This window comes from Natrix helvetica (genome assembly GCF_964273705.1).
Source record: "Natrix helvetica genome assembly, chromosome: 1".
NCBI classification, from domain to species: domain Eukaryota; kingdom Metazoa; phylum Chordata; class Lepidosauria; order Squamata; family Natricidae; genus Natrix; species Natrix helvetica.
The window spans coordinates 326,724,775-326,744,068 of NC_138548.1; the positions used below are offsets into that span (position 1 = coordinate 326,724,775).

Genomic DNA, 19,294 nt, shown 5'->3' on the forward strand with positions numbered 1-19,294 from the left:
AATACATGGCCTTTCTTGAGTAATGATGGGAGCATACTCTTATAACCAAAAGTGACAGGTTAAATAATCAAAATAAACTGAACCAAATGATTATTTGGGGAGGGGGGGGGGCTTTCATTGGTTTGCAAGTGATTAATTTACACAAGATGTTTACAGAACCCGATATTCTACTAAGGAATTCTAGGACTTCTTCAGATTCTTCTCATTGAATCAAAATATAACCCTTTTATGTCTTTAACATAAGTATTCACCAGGTTTAATGTGCCATCTACAGATAATCCTCAACTTACGCCATAACTGAGCCCAAAGGTTTTGCTGCTAAAAGAAACACTTGTTAAATGAATTTTGTCCCATTTTATGACTTTTCTTGCAACAGTTGTTAAGTGAATCACCACAGTGGTTAAGTTAGTAATGTGGTTGTTAAATGAATCCGGTTTCCCCATTGACTTTGCTTGTCGGAAAGCTTGCAAAAGGTGATCACATGACCACGGGAGACTGAAACCATTATAAATTTGAGTCAGTTGTCCAGCGTCTGCATTTTGATCACATGACCACGTGAATGCTGCAACGGTAGTCACTTTTTTCAGTGCTGTTGTAAGTTTGAACGGTCATTAAATGAACTGTTGTAAGTCGAGGACTACCTGTACTGAGGGTTTTTTCCATTCTTTCCAGAAAGTATGTGAAGCCTCCATTAAGCTTAAGATTCCTATTTTGCCTTAAAAACCTAAGGCAAAATCTAAATCAAAAGCCCCCATCCCACCCCTCTTCTCTGAAATTTAGTCACCAAAGCTTGTCTGCCCCGTAACATGAAAAATACATTAATTTTGTTTCTCTCCTTTCTTTTTTATTTCATATTACAAAGAAGTTAAAAAAGCAAAATGGAAATGAAACCAAGGCACAGACTGTCTTATATTAGTGATTATACATTAGTCATTCTAGCAGCCTTTTTGGCTAAAGTACATTATAAAACTGCCACTAATAAATAAGCAGAAGTGCTGAAGAGTTCCAAAACAAAAAGCAGATTGTGTTGCGAGTCAGCAAGAAACGAACATATTATCTGTGTCAGAATATGAACAGCACTTTATTAAAGCCTATACAGGGGTGACAGCATGAACTGTGAGTCTTATTAACTGAAAAGGAGCAGTACACTGAAATAAAAAGTGGCAAGCCCCTAAACAGTACAATGACAAAAAAATTGAAGCAGCAACTGGATGCTACAGTTCTTGGAGAAAATACCTCCTGCTAATAATGACTTTCTAATCTTATTGCGTAAACACTTATATTGCTCTCTCAAGATACTACCTAGGAAGAGTTGGTGCAATTTCACCAAAGTATTATATCTGAAAAGTTAGATAGGATGAGTAAACTTCTCCCAGAATGCACATGATTATAAAAGTAGGTTTGGTCTATGTTCTTTTTCTTTTAAGTAAAAATACTGAAAAATTTATCAGAGGGGCAAACTTGGACAGGACAGATCTCTTTTATCATTGGAGGTTTTTAAGAAAAGTCTGGAAATCCATGTTATAAACAGCCTTCTGCTTAAGCAGGGGACTGGACTAGAAGACCTCCAACATCCTTTCCAGTTCTATTCTGATTCTGAATGCAGCAATGAAAATAGCTGCAATATAAAACTGAGTGTGCCATCTTATTCATTCTTAGTTTGCCTTGAGGTAGGCACGTGATGCATACCAGGGACACGGTGGCTCAGTGGCTAAGACGCTGAGCTTGTCGTTCAGAGAGGTTGGCAGTTTGGCAGTTCGAATCCCTATTGCTGCATAATGGAGTGAGCTCCTGTTACTTGTCCCAGCTTCTGCCAACCGAACAGTTCAAAAGCATGTATAAATGCAAGTAGAAAAATAGGAACCACCTTTGGTGGGAAGGTAACAGCATTCCGTGCACCTTCGGCGTTTAGTCATGCCGGCCACATGACCACGGAGATGTCTTTGGACAGCGCTGGCTCTTCAGCTTTGAAATGCCCAGAGAAGGGGCTTACCAGGTTAAGAACCAACGTCCCCATTCTCCAAAGTTGGTGGAGACAGCGGTCATGCATGGGACGTACCAAAGCTGGGGTGTCCCCGGGAGGGAATGAGACTGGCTTAGGAGCTGGAAGAAGGAAGAACTTGCTGAAGGACCCGCCTTCCGAAGTCTGCATCCGCCGACGCATACCGATCCACCTTATAATGTTGTATAAGTGAATTAGGAGTAGACCAGGTAGCCACCTTGCAATCTCTTCCACCGAGGCCTGCCGCACCCACATCGCTGACGTAGCCCCGCTGCGCGTGGAATGAGCCGTAATGTTGGATGAAGGCGTGAGGTGATGCGTGATGTCTTTGCAATGGCAGACCTGATCCATCGGCCAATCATAGATGGAGAAGCTTTCAACCCTTTGTTTGTAGGGTGGAAAGATACGAAGAGAGCTTCGCTGCATCTGAAGACTGCCGTCTTGGCGATGTAGATCTTAAGAGCACACCTGACGTCTAGTTTGTGCCATTTGCGCTCCAGACTGTGAGATGGAGCAGGACAGAAATTGGAAGAGTGAGATCCAGAGGTGATGAAATGCCAAATTCACTTTTGGGACAAAGGTGGGGTAGATGCGAAGGACCACACGGTCTGGGTGGAACACACACAAGTCAGCATGGATGGAAAGAGCCACCAATTCTGAAACCCTCTGCACAGATATTATGGCCACCAGAAAGGAAGTTTTAAGCGTGAGGTGATGCAAGGAGGCCGATCTGAGAGGTTCGAAGGGCGGGTCAGTGAGAAAGTCAAGGACTTTGGTCAGATCCCATGAGGGAAATCGATGTATGACAGGACAGAAATTAGAAGCCCCCTTAAGGAACCTGCGGACGTGAGGGTGCAAGGAGAGGGGTTCATCTTGGTAAAGTGAGAGAACCGAGGAAAGAGCCGACACCTGCCGCCGTAAGGTGTTCAGGGAGGGTCCCTTATCAAGCCCCTGTTGCAAGAACTCCAATAGTTGGGGAACCGAAGCCTTCAGAGGCTCCTCCCCTCGAGACAGGCACGTAGATTCATAGATTATATTAGTGGCTGGGTGGCAGGAAGCCTGAATAGTTTGACTTACTGTCTCGGAAAGGTTAGCTGCCCTCAAGACCGCCCGCTCAGCCTCCAAGCGGTTAGGGGAAGCCAGCGCAGGTTGGGATGGTGAATGGAGCCCTGATGAAGGAGGGACGGTATCATTGGGAGAAGCCACTGAGGTTCCATGGAAAGATTGACCAGGTCTGCGTACCATGGTCGACGTGGCCAATGGTGAGCGATTACAATGAGCTCGGCCTCCTCCTCTATCATTTTCTGAATCACCCTCTGTATCAGGGGAAAGGGAGGGAAGGCGTACAGAAGATTGTGAAACCACCTGCACCATAGAGCGTCTGTCCCTTCCGCGCCTGGTGTTGTGTAGCAAGACAGGTACCTGGGCAGCTGTTTGTTGGAAGAGATTTAGAGTCAGATGACAGCTGGTGGAAAATGCGACGATTCAGTCTCCACTCTGCCGGATCGATCGTTGTGCGGCTCAACCAGCCTGCCCTGGTGTTGTCGGACCCCAAGATGTGTTCAGCGTGGAGAGAGAGAAGGTTGGCTTCCGCCCAGGTTCCTAGGCGAATGGCAGACTCCATGAGAGATACCGCTCTCGTCCCCCCTTGGCGGTTGACATGCGCCTTGGCCATAGTATTGTCTGTCCGAATTAGCACGTGTGTTTCGAACAGAGGTTTGGAAATGAAGGAGGGCCAGATGGATGGCCCTCAACTCTAGCCAATTCATACTGTGGGATAGGTCGGAATCGGACCAGAGACCTGAGCTACCTGATCCTCCAGGTGAGCTCCCCAACCTGTCAAACTCGCGTCCATCCTAACTACGAGACGCGGAGGTTCCCTGAAGAGGGAGCCTTGACCTATGGCCGGGGAGATCCACCAGTCCAGAGATTGCAGAACCTCTGGAGTCAAGCTGACTTTCACTAGGGAACAGCTGCTGTTGGTCTTCTGGAATGGCAGAAGAAACCACTGAAGACAGCGGCAGTGAAATCATGCCCAAGGGACAATGGAGAAGCAGGAGACCATCTTCCCCAGCAGTTGAGACATCTGGAGAAGAGGGACCCGCTGTCTCCTTCGCACCTCCTTGGCTAATCCCTGAGACTGCTCTGGCGTTCCTGAGACAGGAAGACCTTGCCCTGAGATGAATCGATGAGGGCTCCCAAGTGCACCAGGTGAGAGGTGGGAACGAAGTGACTCTTCTCCCGATTGATGGAGAACCCTACCTCCTGCAACACTTGTAGGGTGTCCTGGAGATCTCGGAGGGCCTGGTTGTATGACCTGGACAACAAAAGAATGTTGTCCAGGTAACAAAAGATCCGGATGGGCCTGGCACGCAGGTGGGCTGCTACGACTGACAGAAGTTTCGTGAAAACCCTTGGGGCCGACGACAGCCCAAAGGGAAGGGCCTGATATTGGAAGTGGCGGCCCGCATGGACAAAGCGGAGGAAACTGCTGTGTCGCCTGTGAATGGGCACGTGGAGGTAAGCCTCAGTGAGGTCCACTGATGTTAGGAGATCATGTCTGCGCACACTCTCCAGAATTGATAGGAGAGAGTGCATTTTGAATCTCTTGTATCTGATGAATCGATTTAAAAATTTGAGATCGAGGATTGCTCTCCAGCCCCCTGAAGACTTTGGCACGATAAAAAGACGAGAATAAAACCTCCGTCCCACCTGGCCTGGAGGCACAGGTTGAATGGCCCGAATCTGGAGCAGATGATGAATGGCCTGCTCTACTAGGAGCCTTCTTTGAGGGTCCCTGGAGATCGGGTACGTGGCAAAGTGGTTCGGAGGGCTGGAGCACAAGTCCAGGAGAAGGCCGAATCTGATTGTGGACCTGAACCACGAGTTGTTGGCGATGTCATCCCAACGATCCGCAAAGGCCGCCAGACGCCCCCCTATTGGGAGATCCTCCAGGCAGTCACTTCTGCCTCTTAAAGGAACGATTGGAATTGTCCCTGATAGGCTTTCTGGGCTGGAATCTCTGGTTGTTTCTGCCTGATCTGTTAGAGAAGGAGGGGGCCTGTCTGGATGCGGCCTGCCATTGCGGACAGGAGTTGGTGGCACCCCCGTCCTGGCCATGAAAGGGCTGCCTGCGATAAAAGGACTGGTTCCGACCCTCCTGCTTTTTTGTGGTTGGTTGTAGAACCTTCCGCTTATCCTTAGACTCTACCAGTAGGGGCTCTAATGGGGGACCAAAGAGAAGGGAGGAAGAATAGGGAGAAGAGGCAAGCCTCCACTTGGCCCGTGCTTCTGCCTGCCACTGCTTCAGCCAAAGAAGCTGGCGGGTGGAGATGGAGGATGCAATAGCTTTGGGCGCAAAACGGGCCGTGTCCAAAGAGACATCTGCTGTGTATTCTAGGGCCGCTTTAATTTTGTTAATGTCCCTGCGAGCCCTAAAATCTTGGGCTGGAAGGCGAGCTTGAAGTTGTCTCAGCCATAACAGAGCGGAGTGACTAAAGAAAGAAGCAGAGGTACCCACTCTAATGGCCCAAGCTGAGGCCTGGTGACCCTTGACTAGAGTTTGTTCTATCCTCTTGTCTTCAGGGTGAAGAGCCTCCTCAGGAGCTGCTGAGGCTGCGTTAGGAGAGGAAAGGCCAATTATAGGTAAGTCAATAGAAGGTACCTCCAAAGCTTGGCGAGGTTAGGAGCGACATTATACAGGTGCTTGTCCGAGGTATTGGAGAGGGGACCTGTACCTGGTGACGCCCATTGATTCTGGACAACCTCTATGAAGAGTCTCGGCGACGGAATCACCTCCTTTTCCACCGTAGGCTGGATGAAGAGAGGATCAGTGGTGTCATTCTTGTCTGCCTCCGTACCCTGAACCGTCTTGGGAGAAGGAATGCCCGCAATCTTTTTGGCCTTAAAAAGGAGAAATCGAAAGACAGCAGGTTTAAATAAACCGACAAAGGCAGGTGGGTCGGGGGGGAAGACCCTCGTATTCCGAGATCTGAATATCTTGCAGGGCATTCCTCTTCCCTGAAAACCGACGTTGACTGGAAGTGCCGGGTAGCTCGTGCGATGATGAAGCCAAGAAATCGCCATCCCTGTGCCTGGAACTAGAGGAAGAAGCAGACCTGCGAGGAGTAGAACCGTTAGAAGACCTGTGTTTAAGTCCAGCCACTATGCCCCATTCGATGGCCTCAGATATCATATCAGCCATGCCCAGTGAGTAAGAACGGCGCTGGCAGGGAGGGGGAGAAATGTCTTCCTGGTAGAGGGGATCCTCATCAGGGGTAATGCTTCTGCCACCATCCGAATCATCCCCACTGTTGGCCAAATCGTCTGTGTCCCTGGCATCCTCGGGCTGGAGAATGGAAACTGCAGGGGAGAGGTCATCCTCTGAATCCGAAGATAAGTCAGGAGGGGGACTGGTGTGAACCAGGAGACCTCTGGGCCTGGAATATGCGTGATTCAGTGTGCTTGGTCTTCGCCCTGGCTTTCTTTATAGGGACCTGAGAGGCACTGTTCTCCTCCTGAGGGGATGGATTACCTAGACCCCCCTGATTAGGCCTGTGGTTCCTGGAAGGGGGCTCAGTGGGGGTAGCTTCCGGAGCAGGCCTGCGCCTGTGGGCCCCAGATGAAGGGGGTTCGGTGGTGGGAGCAGGGGCCAAGGAGACTGGAGACAGTTGAGGCTCGGGATTAGGAGAGGAGGCCATGGCCTGTACTCACGGCTCTTGAAGAAGCTTAAAATGGCCGCCAGACAATTGTCGCACCCAAACAAGATGGCCACTGAGGCTACAGAGCCTATGGACTGGCGCCATGAGGTAGCCGAGGCCGCGAAGTGTGCGTGGGCATTGGAGGCCCTGCAGCAAGGCTGCAGAGCCAAGGGCGAAGCCGTGGTGGTCTAGCGGCAGCATGGAGGAATGGTTTGTTTGTTTGTTTTTTTATTGGATTTATATGCCGCCCTTCTCCCAAAGGACTCAGGTGGCAAAGTGCGGCAGCAGCAGCAGTGCTTCCCAGCAGCGGCTTTTCACAGCTTTTGGAGGCTCCCTGCGGCATCTGATGGCTTCTGGTGGCGGTGGTTATCGGCGTTGGCAGCAAGGGAGAGCCAGGGGAAGGCAGCAGAGGTGGCAGCATTGAGTGGAGACTCCAACGGCTATTGCAAAACCGCGCTGCTAGCCAGGGAGCCTCAGAAGCCCGTAGGCAAGTTCGGAGGCAAAAGCCTCGAAGAAGGCCTGGCAATGTCTCTCCAGCAGCCCAGGGGCTATTGAGAGTCCTGCCTCCAAAGTTCCAGTAGAAGCTTATTCTCTGTCTTTCCAATTTAGACAAAATTTTGTTCTTTGAGTAAAAGCCAATTAAATCCAATTGGAATAGTCAATTATTAAATACTAGTTGAGGAGAAAGCGATTAGCACAGCCAGTTCCAGTCGAACGGAGTCTAAAAAAGCAGGAGCATGCTCCTCAGAGGCGATGACATCACTTTGGTAGACTCAGTTCTATTGGTTACTGACTGATTTAACCCATGCATGACCGCTGTCTCCACCAACTCTGGAGAATGACTAGCACATATGTTCAAGGTGAACCTTTACATTTAGGCAGGTGAGGCTAACAGACTGACTTTATTAAAGGAAAGAAACTCATTCTTAAAGTGGACAATTTCATATATATATTCTATTGTACAGAACATATGAGAATGTTTGGATCATGGAAACCTAAGAGTCACACTATTTTGAATGTGAGCGATGCTCTACCTAACAGGAATAGACATCATTTAGTGTAATTGTTTTTTGTGTGTGTCCGTTCAGCAATGTCTAGTTCTTGGAAACTGCCTGGACAAATCCCTGCAGTTTTCATGGCAACTTTTTTCAGAAGTGCTTTGCCCTTAACAGAACCAGAAGAAGTATGGAGTGAACTTTAAAAAGTTGTTGAGGATGAATATGAAAAAGGATTGCCTAAAACTGGGAAACATAAAGCAAACTGAATGTCAGAACAAACCATAGAAATTGCCAAGAAGACAAGTCAAAGCCAAGAAAAACAAACATCTCAGAATCTTAACAAGGGGTTTTAGAGAGCTGCTAGAACAGGGGTGTCCAAACGTGGCAACTTTAAGACTTGTGGACTTCAACTCCCAGAATTCCCCAGCCAGAGCTGGCTGGGGAATTCTGGGAGTTGAAGTCCACAAGTCTTAAAGTTGCCACGTTTGGACACCCCTGTGCTAGAACAAGAAGCAGTATTACAACAACATCAGCAAACACACTGGAGGTGGAAGGAGACGTGGAATAACAAGGAAAATATTTTTTAAAAATCTGTGAGTCCAGAAGCAAGTTCCAACCTTGGAAATGATATGCCAAAGGAGACTAATTGACAGATAATGATCGATTTGAATGAGAACAAACCAAAATGGAAGGAATATACTGAAATACCGTACAGCAGTAACTTAGACGATATCTCCTACTTATGAGAACTTCTAGTACAGAAAATGAAGTTAAATCTGCACTTAAATCACTGATCACCAAGGCCACAGGAATTGATGGAAATACCCATTGAAATATGACAAGCAGCAGAAGAAGAATCAGTAAAGTTTCCAAGCAAGCTATGCCAGCGAATTTGAAGAATGACACAGTGGTTGAGAGACTGAGAGGTCAATCTACAATCCAATATGAGAGATAGAGAGAGAGAGAGACTTAACAGAGTGTGCAACTAAACTATCATGCAATATCCTTAATCTGACACGCTAGCAAAATAATACTTGGGATCATCCAATGCAGATTAGAGCTCTGCATGGAAAAAGAGACACCAGATGTTCAAGCTGTGTTTAGAAAAGGCCGAGAAATATAAGTCATTATTGCTGATGCACCCTGGATAATTGAAAAAGCCAAAGAATGCCCCAAAGAAGACACTATGTGCTTCATTGATTATAAATGCTGATAGTTTCAGTGGATGGAGTTGGTAATTACCAGAATAGCAGAAAGCACAGAGGTGAATTAATTTCCTCCTGCTGAGAATTGATGGGAAAATCTTTCTTGCAGTGTGATATATGCACAGAGGAAATCCCCCACTGGCATCTCTGGAGAATTTGCCCAAGAAGCAGCAGCATCTGCAGAGAATGGATTGTCTTCAGACATCACGCTCTGGAGGAGTAAGCTAAATTTCTCCTTCCCACAATCTCAACTATTACCATATCCCTTCTCTAATTGGGTGCGACTTACAATACAATCTTCCAGCCATAATTAGGCAACGGTAAAGGTTCCCCTTGCACATATATGCTAGTTGTTCCTGACCCTAGGGGGCGGTGCTCATCTCCGTTTCAAAGCCAAAGAGCCAGCGCTGTCCAAAGACATCTCTTTGGTCCCTCAAAGACTGTGGTCAGGTGGTCGGCATGACTAAATGCCAAAGGCACACGGAATGCTATTACCTTACCACCAAAGTGGTCCCTATTTTTCTACTTGCATTTTTACATGCTTTCAAACTGTTAGGTTGGCAGAAGCTGGGACAAGTAATGGCAGCTCACTTCGTTATGCAGCACTAGGGATTCAAACCGCCAAACTGCCAAGCTTTCTGATCGACAAGCTCAGTGTCTTAGCCACTGAGCCACCGCATCCCCTGCAAACCATAATTAAACATAGGTAATTTAAACCAGAATCAGAACCAGTTCAATAAACATGTACTATCCACACTGCATCAGTTTCTTTTCCAATGCATTCTACTGCTGCCCTGGCTTTCCATCAGTCTCATGCCTTGGTTACAATAATCCCAATATATGTTAGTTCATAAATTCCATCTTTCCCAGTAGGCATGAGAATGATGGATATTGGGGACCTATATCCAGGAAACATTGGATCTTCAGAATGGTTACTTAAACCAGGCAATTCAATTTAGACTGCAATCAGCCACAAAGTCAGTAAATGATATTTTCATCTACTTGATACCCTTCTGATATCCTCATAATACAAATCTTGAAATAAAACCAATGAAGCATGAAACCAATCAATCCCTATCTTTTTGTTGTTGGCTGAGACAAGTTAGATGTTATGTGTTACATCTCTTTGTTACTGTACTGTATTCAGTTGAACAAACGTATGGAACTACGATCTTGATTTCCTTGTTCTGAAAAGATACAACAGAGCAATAAAGGAACTGCGGGCATAAGGACCATAATACCACTTTGCATGTAGGTTTTTAACTTTAAGACCAACAAAGCCTCTTATGTCTTTTCAGCTTTACATATGACATGTTGAGTACCTTACCGGAAGAAAGAGACGTTGGGCAGCACATGGCTTGAATAATTTTCTCCACTCTTCAGCATTTCCAACTGAGAAGGAGATTGGGTAGATATTGTATTCAAACTTCTTTGAGAAAGAGGTAGGCCATTCCTCTAACTGCAAAGCACAAGAAGGAAAGGGAAAATTAGCATTACAGGGAGGGTGCTTATGGGAGCATAAATGCTATTCAAATATCTTCAACTAACATCATGTACTAACTAAGACTGAGCTTTACTGAGAGTTTAGGAGCAGAAGTTCAGCCACCATTAACTCACGGCTGACAGAGCTTTCTAAGTGAATCTATAGCCTTTTAGACAAATCTGAGGCTTAGCGGTTGTTTTTAAACAAAGAAATCACTGAAAGAGACTCACTTTCTTCTCAAACTCTGGCTTCAGGGAATCCTCAGCAAAAATATGAAATTTGAGCTTCTTGTTGCTAAAAAGAACTGCTGATTTCAGCATGTTGAGAGTTTCTAGCAGCCGATCGCCACATGCTACAACCGCAAGATGCATCCATTGCACTGAAGAAAACTGGGCTGCAGAATGCTTTTGGTCCTTTGGTCTCCTAAAAGTAATTATTTAAAAATGTACATGGATCATAATCAACACTTTAGAGGTACCATGATTAAAGAAATATATATATATTAGAAGAGGTTGCCACCGCTTATTTTCATTTAGGTTACTGAACCAACATGTGATTAAGATAACATCTTCCTCAACTGCTTTCTATCAAATTTACTTTGGGTGTTATTATATGGAGGGAACTCCACATAGCAGAGGCAACAAAAATTATTTACTGTTATCAAGTAAAATCTGGGTAGTTTCAGTTGCTTCAGAAAATAATCACAAGTGAGACATGAAAATGGTTCTAACATCAGACCAGCAGCCTTGCTGATTGGGAGATAGCAATAGCATTTAGACACAGCTTCACAGTGCTTTTACAGCCCTCTCTAAATGGTATAGAGTCAGCATATTGCCCCCAACAATCTGAGTTCTCATTTTACATACCTTGGAAGGATGGGAAGGCTGAGTCAACCTTGAGCCTGGTGGGATTTGAACTGCCAAACTGCAGGCAGCTGGCAGTCAGCGAAGTAGCCTGCAGTATTGTACTCTAACCAATGCGCCACCACAGCTCAACATGGCAAAGGTCTCACTGTTCTGGAGGCAGAGTTACTTAAATGGTTTTCTCCCCCACAGCTTTTAATCATTCTGCCTTTTCTGTATAAGCCTGAATTACTGATATAACCACTTAGCAATAAATGCAGCTCCCCGTTTAACACTGTGTTGACCACAAATTCAAAGGACTTCTGAAATGCCCAGAATTGACATGCAGATAGAAATGGTTTATTTACAATAATGTTATTAATCTGAAAACATGGCTCTCAGCACAGAATCCTGGCTCTTGTAATGTAAAATACCAATGGTGTTCAGATTATTTCTTCTGTAAAAAGTGCCCATATTTTCTCACCAAGAAACTAAAATGTCTAGTAATAACTGCTGTTCCATATTGCAGCATAAATCTACTTGTGCCATAAGGGACATTAGATTTCAGCACCTCACTAGTTCAGCAATGCAATATATTTAATTAATTGCTTAAAAGTCCATAGGCTTCTGTCTTAATTAAACCTCTATTTCTGCAATGGATAAATAATGGCACAAGGCATTTATGCAAATAGTATTTACTTTCCAGCCAATTAGTGAAAAGCCTACTGAATTATTAAAGTGTATAATTGGTTGCTTCTGGTTTGTGTGCTCTTTCTTTCCCCCTTCTGACTATTATGTCTTTTGCCCACTTCTTTAAGGCTTGTTCTTAATTGTGTCAGTAAATCAAGCTCTATACCAAAAATGCAACACTGAGGTGGTTGTTGCCTATGCATTCCCGTTAAAGCATGAAAACCCCTAAAAGTCTAGTGTGCCAATGACCCTTTAACCAGGAACACTAATTTTATGCAGAAGATGACGCCTAGCCTTGGATTCTTGGAAACATCAGGGCATCCAGTGTCTTGGATGCCAACTCAATCCTAAGGGATGATCAGTAGCGGAAGAACACAGGTTCCATTACACTAAACTATAGGGAAATCACCTTTACTGTTACTTGATAAATTATTTCAGGTGTATTTTTTGGAAGTTTTTACTGTTTTATTAATTATAAGTAGTCCTCGACTTATGGCCATGCATCTGGACCTTGATGGCTGGTGGCCCAATGGCAGTAGTCCTCGCCTTATGACCATAATTGAGCCCAAAATTTCTGTTGCTGAACAAGGCTGCATTAAGTAAGTTTGGTCCCATTTTACAATATTTTCTGCCACGGTTGTTACGCGAACCACTGCAGTTAAGTGAATCATGCTATCGTGAAGCGAATCTGGCTTCTCGCCTTGACTTTATTTGTTGGAAGCCAGCTAGAAAGTTACAAAGAGCCATGATGGCGCAGTGGTTAGAATACAGTACTGCAGGCTACTTCTGCTGACTGCCAGCTGCCAGCAATTCGGCAGTTCGATTCTCACCGGCTCAAGATTAGAAGCCTTCCATCCTTCCGAGGTGGGTAAAATGAGGATCCAGATTGTTGGGGGCAATAGGCTGACAATGTACACCGCTTAGATAGGGCTGTAAAGCACCGTGAAGCAGTATGTAAGTCTAGGTACTATTGCTACAAATGGCAATGTACGAAAAGCAGTCATAAGTCGCTTTTTTTAGTGCCACTGTAATTTTGAATGGTCACTAACAGAATGGTTGTAAGTCGAGGGCTACCTGTATTTTAATTGGTTTATAATTTTAGAATTGTAAGCCATCCAGAGATGGCCGCTTACAGAAATGGAAGGAATGAATGAATAAAACCTGCCACCAGTTCATCAATTACTATTCAGTCCAACTTGTCAAAACAGATCAAAAACTTAGCTTTCCCAATTGTCCACATTTCAGGTGTGTAACGCTGGAAGTATTTATTTTAATGAATATAGCTGCCCATTTCAAGAGTCTGGGCAGCTAGCAACAATTAAAAACACCATATTAAAAATATGATAGCAAAACAACAATACATGTGTAATTAGCAGTCAAAACAAAATCCTCAACATCAACGCAATGTAACCATTGCACAGGCTCTGCTACACTCCCAGATTCCCAAGCCCAGTCACCAAACCATATCCGTAAGATCTTGCAAATTCAGCTATCTGAATATCAGGGAGAGAACCTTCTTTGTGGTAGCACCTTGTTTTTGGGACTTTTATTCCAGGATGACTCATTTAGATCATTCTTCATTCCAATCGAAGACTTTTTGTTTTATTTTAAATTTATTCACCTTTTGCAACCTAGTTAGTGGTTTGCTGTAATTTTATATATTGTCAATATTATAAACATTCCTAACAATTATATATTGCAGAACACACACAAAATTCAACCTCGGAATTTATATATAGCATTAGGGAGCAGCATCAACTGTTTATACACTAAGATCAGTTGCAGTTTTAGATTTTTAAAATCAACTTCTAAACTAAATGCATGAAGTATTTCAAATGTACTTTGAGTGTTTTTTTATCGACCTCAGTCTTTGAAGATAGTAGAGGGAATACATTCAGATAAGTAAAGAAATAGATACAGTACTCCTGGTCAATTAACTTGCAATTTCCAGATTAGTAATTTCCAGACAACAATCTGGAAATTGCTCCACAATCATATCTTGGCCTTATATTAAGTGCAGAAAGTTAGTATTCCTCAAAGATGTGAATTCAGATTTAAAGAAGATTCACAAACATTCTTGGTTCACTACGTTTTTATTGTCTCAATAAATCTACCATGGTGCCCTTAGCCAAATAAATACCTAACATTTACATTTATTAAGTTTTAGGTTTAGCTAACTTTTAAAAGACAAAACGTAACCCCCAAAAAATATTTTTATAAAAGAAGTCATAAAAAGAAATAGAGGTAATGCATACCACAACAATTATCCCTGTGCTGTGAATAGATACACGTACACATAAGTTGCTATTAGCAGTAATGGTAGCAGCTTTTGGCAAAAGCACAAATGGGGTGGACCTTGGTAAGACCTTCTGAATCAACATGACTAGGGAGTAGATTGCTAGTTTCTTTCCTTGCTTCTACCTGAGATAGCTAGATACCTATACTCAGCAAAATTGCAAAAAGAAGAACATTTTACTGAAGCTTTATGACTCACTTCATTAGATCTCATAAGCAGAACTTACGCAGATTGTTTAGAGAGGACAGGGTGGTATGGATAGATCATAGGGTGGCGGAGACAAATTCTCAATGGCTGGATGAAGATTAAAAGTAAGAATTTAACAAGTGCCTCTATTACATGACATCCCTTAAGAAAAACAATACGACTGCAAGTCTATGCAATGCAAGCATTAAGCAAGCATTAAGCACTTCAAACAATGCTATGTGAAGCCTTGGAAAAACAATTGCAGAGAACAATCTTCCTTCTGCTCTGGGAAAGGCGCTATACCAACCATTCAAGCCCCCAAGCAGATTCACTGCTATTAGGATCTCCTATGGACTGTCTGGCAAAAGACCAACTTTAACAGAATAGTTTTCCTTTCCCGGAAGCTTAGATGAATTTCAGTCATCTTCAGCTTGATTCCTATCAACTTCCAATCACTTCAAAGCCTGGCAAAGCAGCACTTATCTGCTAAAAACAGCCCCAGATATCTTAGTCTACGTTAATCGTGCTTATTTTGAAACTAATGCCAATCGCAGCATGAAAATATATTTGCACTTTTGCAATGTTTTTGTTACACGTAATTGAAACTACAATCCTAAGTATAGGCATAGCAAAATTCAGTTTATGTTCACTCAGAAGAAACTACTCTCCTGGGATGGGAAGGGGAGGAGGTGGGAAGAGAAAGAGCCTGAAAAAAAATCAAGAAAAAAGCTTTTTTTAAAGAAGAATTTTATTGGTTTTTAAACATTTATAGAGAAAGGTAAGAAAGGTACATAGAAAATTTTGGCAGCTCCCGTGCCGGTGGTATAAATCCCCCCAAATCTCACAATTTTTACAATGTTAAAAATAACGTATAAAAGATAAGCATAAACAGAATCTTGTTTTACATTATATCAACCATATGTTCAATCATCTCTTTCTTTGTCACTTTCTAGTATATCAACAATTACATGTATTTCAAATACATTTATTTTTGTGACCTGAGCCTTTTCGATATTGCTCCCTCCTCCCTGTCCCCAGATGGAGCCACAGCCCCCCCTCCTTCATATCTTGCACATTACTACCTTTTTCACCACCTCCCCTATTTTCGTCCTCTAGGCGAGAAATAAGTTTTTTAATGAAGGCTTCTGCCTCCTCCACTGTATTAATTCTAATTCTATTTCCCTCCCAATAAATCAACATTCCCTCTGGCAATAACCATCTAAACCAAACTCCTTTATTGTATAATTTCTTTGATAAAGAGGAATATTTCCTTCTTTTTTCCCTTATTTTTTTCGGAATTTGCTTAAGAATGGTAATTTCTTTAACTTTATATTGTAATGGTCCCTCCCTTTGGACCCCTAGCACCTCATCCCTCGTGGTCCTCCTTAGAAACTTAACATGTACCTCCCTTGGAACATTGTGTGTTCTAGCATATGCTGAATTAATCCTGTAAACCAGATCCATATCCCACCACAACTGTTCTTTATTTCTCTTAATATATTCTGCTAAAATTGTACTCATAGTATCCTTAAGATCTTCATTTTCTGTCTCTGGTAGGTTCTGGAATCTGAGAAAAAAGGACATTCTTTCAAGTTCTATTTTTGCCATAAAGTTTTCCAGTTCTAAATTTCCCTTCCGGACTGTCTTAACCTCCTCCCCCAATTCAGCTGCCCCCTCCTCCAACACCCCAATTCTTAGTTTGTTTTCTGTTATATGATGTTGTACAGCTCTGAGTTCATCTTTGAGATCTGTCACCTCTTTTTTCAACTCATTTTGACCCTTCACAATTTCCTGAAACATTTGGTTAACAGAGTTCTTTTGAGCTCTCTCCAGTCCCTTCTTGTTGTAACAATGAAGTAATTTTCATCTGCTGCATACTTGGACTGGAGGTGGCAGAAGCTGGAACCGAGAATGACTTGCCCATTGGTGGTGTTTTGGGCTCCATTTATCTGCGTTCAGGGATGATAAGTCTTTTGCAAAGAAAATGGCGTCAGAGGAGTGCGCAGCTGTGCCGGTCCAAGGCGGCAGGCAAATCCCAAAAGTGAAAAGTTAGTTCTCCTTCACAGTTCCAAGGCACAAAGGTACACCAGAAAGAGGAAAAGTTAAATAGTCAAAATTAATCAGGAAGCCCACGTAACAGGAGAGATCCAGAGCACCTTCAGAGGGGGTATTAAAACAATTACCAGAGATTTTTTTTTCCAAAGGTAGTTTCAAAAGGCAGGCTTCATTTATAAGTACAAAGACGAAGACGGAGGAGCGCCATCTTGGCTCCTCCTTTCACAGGGAGAAGAACAAGGAGTTCCATAAAGTTTTTTCCTTTTAAGAAGGCAGCTCAGCAATCACCTCTTGCAGCTGATATCAATCTTTCTCACATAGCTAGTACAAGTGGCAAGTCAGCCTTTATTCTCTCTCCATTCCGATATATAGAGAGATAGTTCAAATGCCGCTTTGTCCGAGGGGGGGTAAAGAGAAAGAAACACCCCCCTCTAATCTTCCAGTTTCAAATCGATTGAATAAAAACTTACAATAGTCTGCTGCTTATCTGTTAACGATGATCAAGGTTAGGGCGGATCTCTCCCCACCGGCACTTCAGCTGCTCTTTTTTTGCTTAACTCTTTCCTCCCGGAGCCCATTTGGCAAAAGGGCAGGCAGCCGGCAGCTGTTTCATGCCCCCCTCCGCTCCCCGGGGCGAGGCTGGAAATACCCCCGCTGGCTGCCGCCGAGTCTGGGGGATTCCAGCAAGCAGCCCTGCGGCAGGAGACCCCTCCAGGGCCTCCTGTGCTCCTGAAAGGAGCCCACCGGGGAGACGAGCAGCGAACAACACGTCCGTCACCTACAGGAACCGGAAGTGATCTCCTCCAAGAGAAAAGCTTTGTTTTATTCCCAAAGGGTCCTCCGTTTTTTGTCTTTATAAATACAGGAAAATTAAACTATGGAATATTTCCATATATCTTATTTAAATGCATTTGTTTTATTCCTTTCGTTACTGACACTTATATGCCACTCCAGCAGGCTCAGCGGTCAAATAGGTCTATCCTTCCTGTAGAGATCTGTAGCCCTATTCATCCCAGCAGCAGTCAAAGAACATCTGCCTATGACAAAAGGCAGGTGTTAATTTCCACCATCCCCCAATCGGGTGCCATCTGTTCTGAAACAAAAACAAGGCCTAATGTGTGACTACCCATGTGTTGCAGCCATGATGGCATGGGACAACAACATGGTTGTTATTATGGGGATAAAGTCCCAAGTTGCTTCATAGCTCAATACCAGGGGTGGCTAACTAAAGTATAAAAGCATAAATCTGTGGAACTCTATTGCCATTATTATTATTATTATTATTATTATTATTATTATTATTATTATTATTATTATTATTATTATTAGCATTAGTATTATTAATATTATTTACTTTATTCATTAAACATGAAACTCAGCCAACTGAACATTCAAAAATGCATTACAAATACCAGTGACTGGTGCTAATGGTTGATACGGTTTGCTGCCAGCGTCCTAGGTATCAACCAAGTACATTATATTATTATCATTATCATTATCATTATCATTATTAGTGTGTGGCATTATTACAGTAGCTAGGAGATCACAATCCTATTGGAGAGTAGTAGTTTGACATGTCAAGGTACCATCCTTGTTATTGGACAGCGATGGCGAACCTTATTTGGCTAGCGTGTCATAAGTGGGGGGAGCACAGGGGGGTCGTGTGCGGGCATGCTGCACCCATAATGCAATGTGTGACCCCCCAGTGAGCATGCACGAACTACAGGCGCGACCCCCCCCCATTTTTGCATGCTTTTTTTGCCCTCCCCAGGCTCCAGAGGCTTTATAGGAGCATGGGGAGGATGAAAACAGCCTCCTCCGCCCCCCGGGAAGCCCTCCGGAGGCTTCAGTGACCTTCAGGAGGCTTCCCTGAAGCCTCCAAAGCAGTCAAAATGACCCTCCAAGAAAATCGGAAGTCACTTCCAGTTTGCTTGGAGGGTCATTTTGAGCGCTCCGAAGGCTTCAGGGAAGCCTCTTGATGGTCCCTGAAGCCTTTGGTTCTAAGCGCTCCTAAGGCTTCAGGGACCGTCAAGAGGCTTCCCTGAAGCCTTTGGAGCACTCAAAACGACCCTCCGAGCCAACTGGAAGTGCGTTCCCGAACTTCCGGTTTGCCCATAGGGCCATTTTTTTGTGCTCCGGAGGCTTCAGGAAAGCTCATGAAGCCTCTGGAGGGTTGGTGGGGGCTCTTTTCGCCCTCCCCAGGCTCCTATAAAGTCTCTGGAGCCTGGGGAGGGTGAAAAATGGCTTTAAAAAAGGGTGAACTCAGCTGGCCAGCGCGTGCATGCCCTGACAAATGGCTCCGCGTGCCTCCTGTGGCACCCGTCCAATAGGTTCGCCATCACTGTTATAGGAAATGGTTGTGTGCTCTCTGAGGTGTGCTACAGGAAGGCAAACTTGCTTCACATCAAAGAGAAAGACATGCAGCTCTTCCTGCAGCATCACCAAGGGCCCTCCATTCCCAGAGCTGCCTCGCAATTGGGCAGCACAATGGGAAGGTTCAGAGTCATCAGAAAACTGATTATCTGTACAGAGCACCAGCTCATCTCCTGACTGAAGTCGTACCTCTCTACTTACATAGAAAATACTTTTAAACTGTTAAGGTGGACAAAAGTTCACTCTGCCACACAGTACCTTGGCTCGACCTATCAAAGCTGAGACCATCTCCAGCATCAATTAAGCCACTGAAACACCGTGCCTCTGATTGCCATTACTATAGTGTGTTCAAACATACTCAAGGATTGCTATTCTGCACCGGAGGAAGGTACGCAACAGTCCTCATACCTGTTTTTAGCACTCAGTCAGATATCTTCCAGCTTCTAAAGGACATCAGGGATTGG

The 19,294-nt window shown here is 44.1% G+C and overlaps 1 protein-coding gene across 1 annotated transcript in view; it reads right to left on the reverse strand.

The window, feature by feature from the left end:
- Positions 1-19,294, reverse strand: part of GXYLT2 (glucoside xylosyltransferase 2) — a 38,904-nt gene that overhangs the window by 10,577 nt on the left and 9,033 nt on the right. Inside the window, exons 2-3 of the mRNA XM_081937095.1 lie at positions 10,619-10,811; positions 10,233-10,364 (exon numbers count right to left, since the gene is read on the reverse strand). Of these exons, the coding sequence (XP_081793221.1) occupies positions 10,233-10,364; positions 10,619-10,811 (325 nt within the window). The remainder of the gene's footprint in view (positions 1-10,232; positions 10,365-10,618; positions 10,812-19,294) is intronic.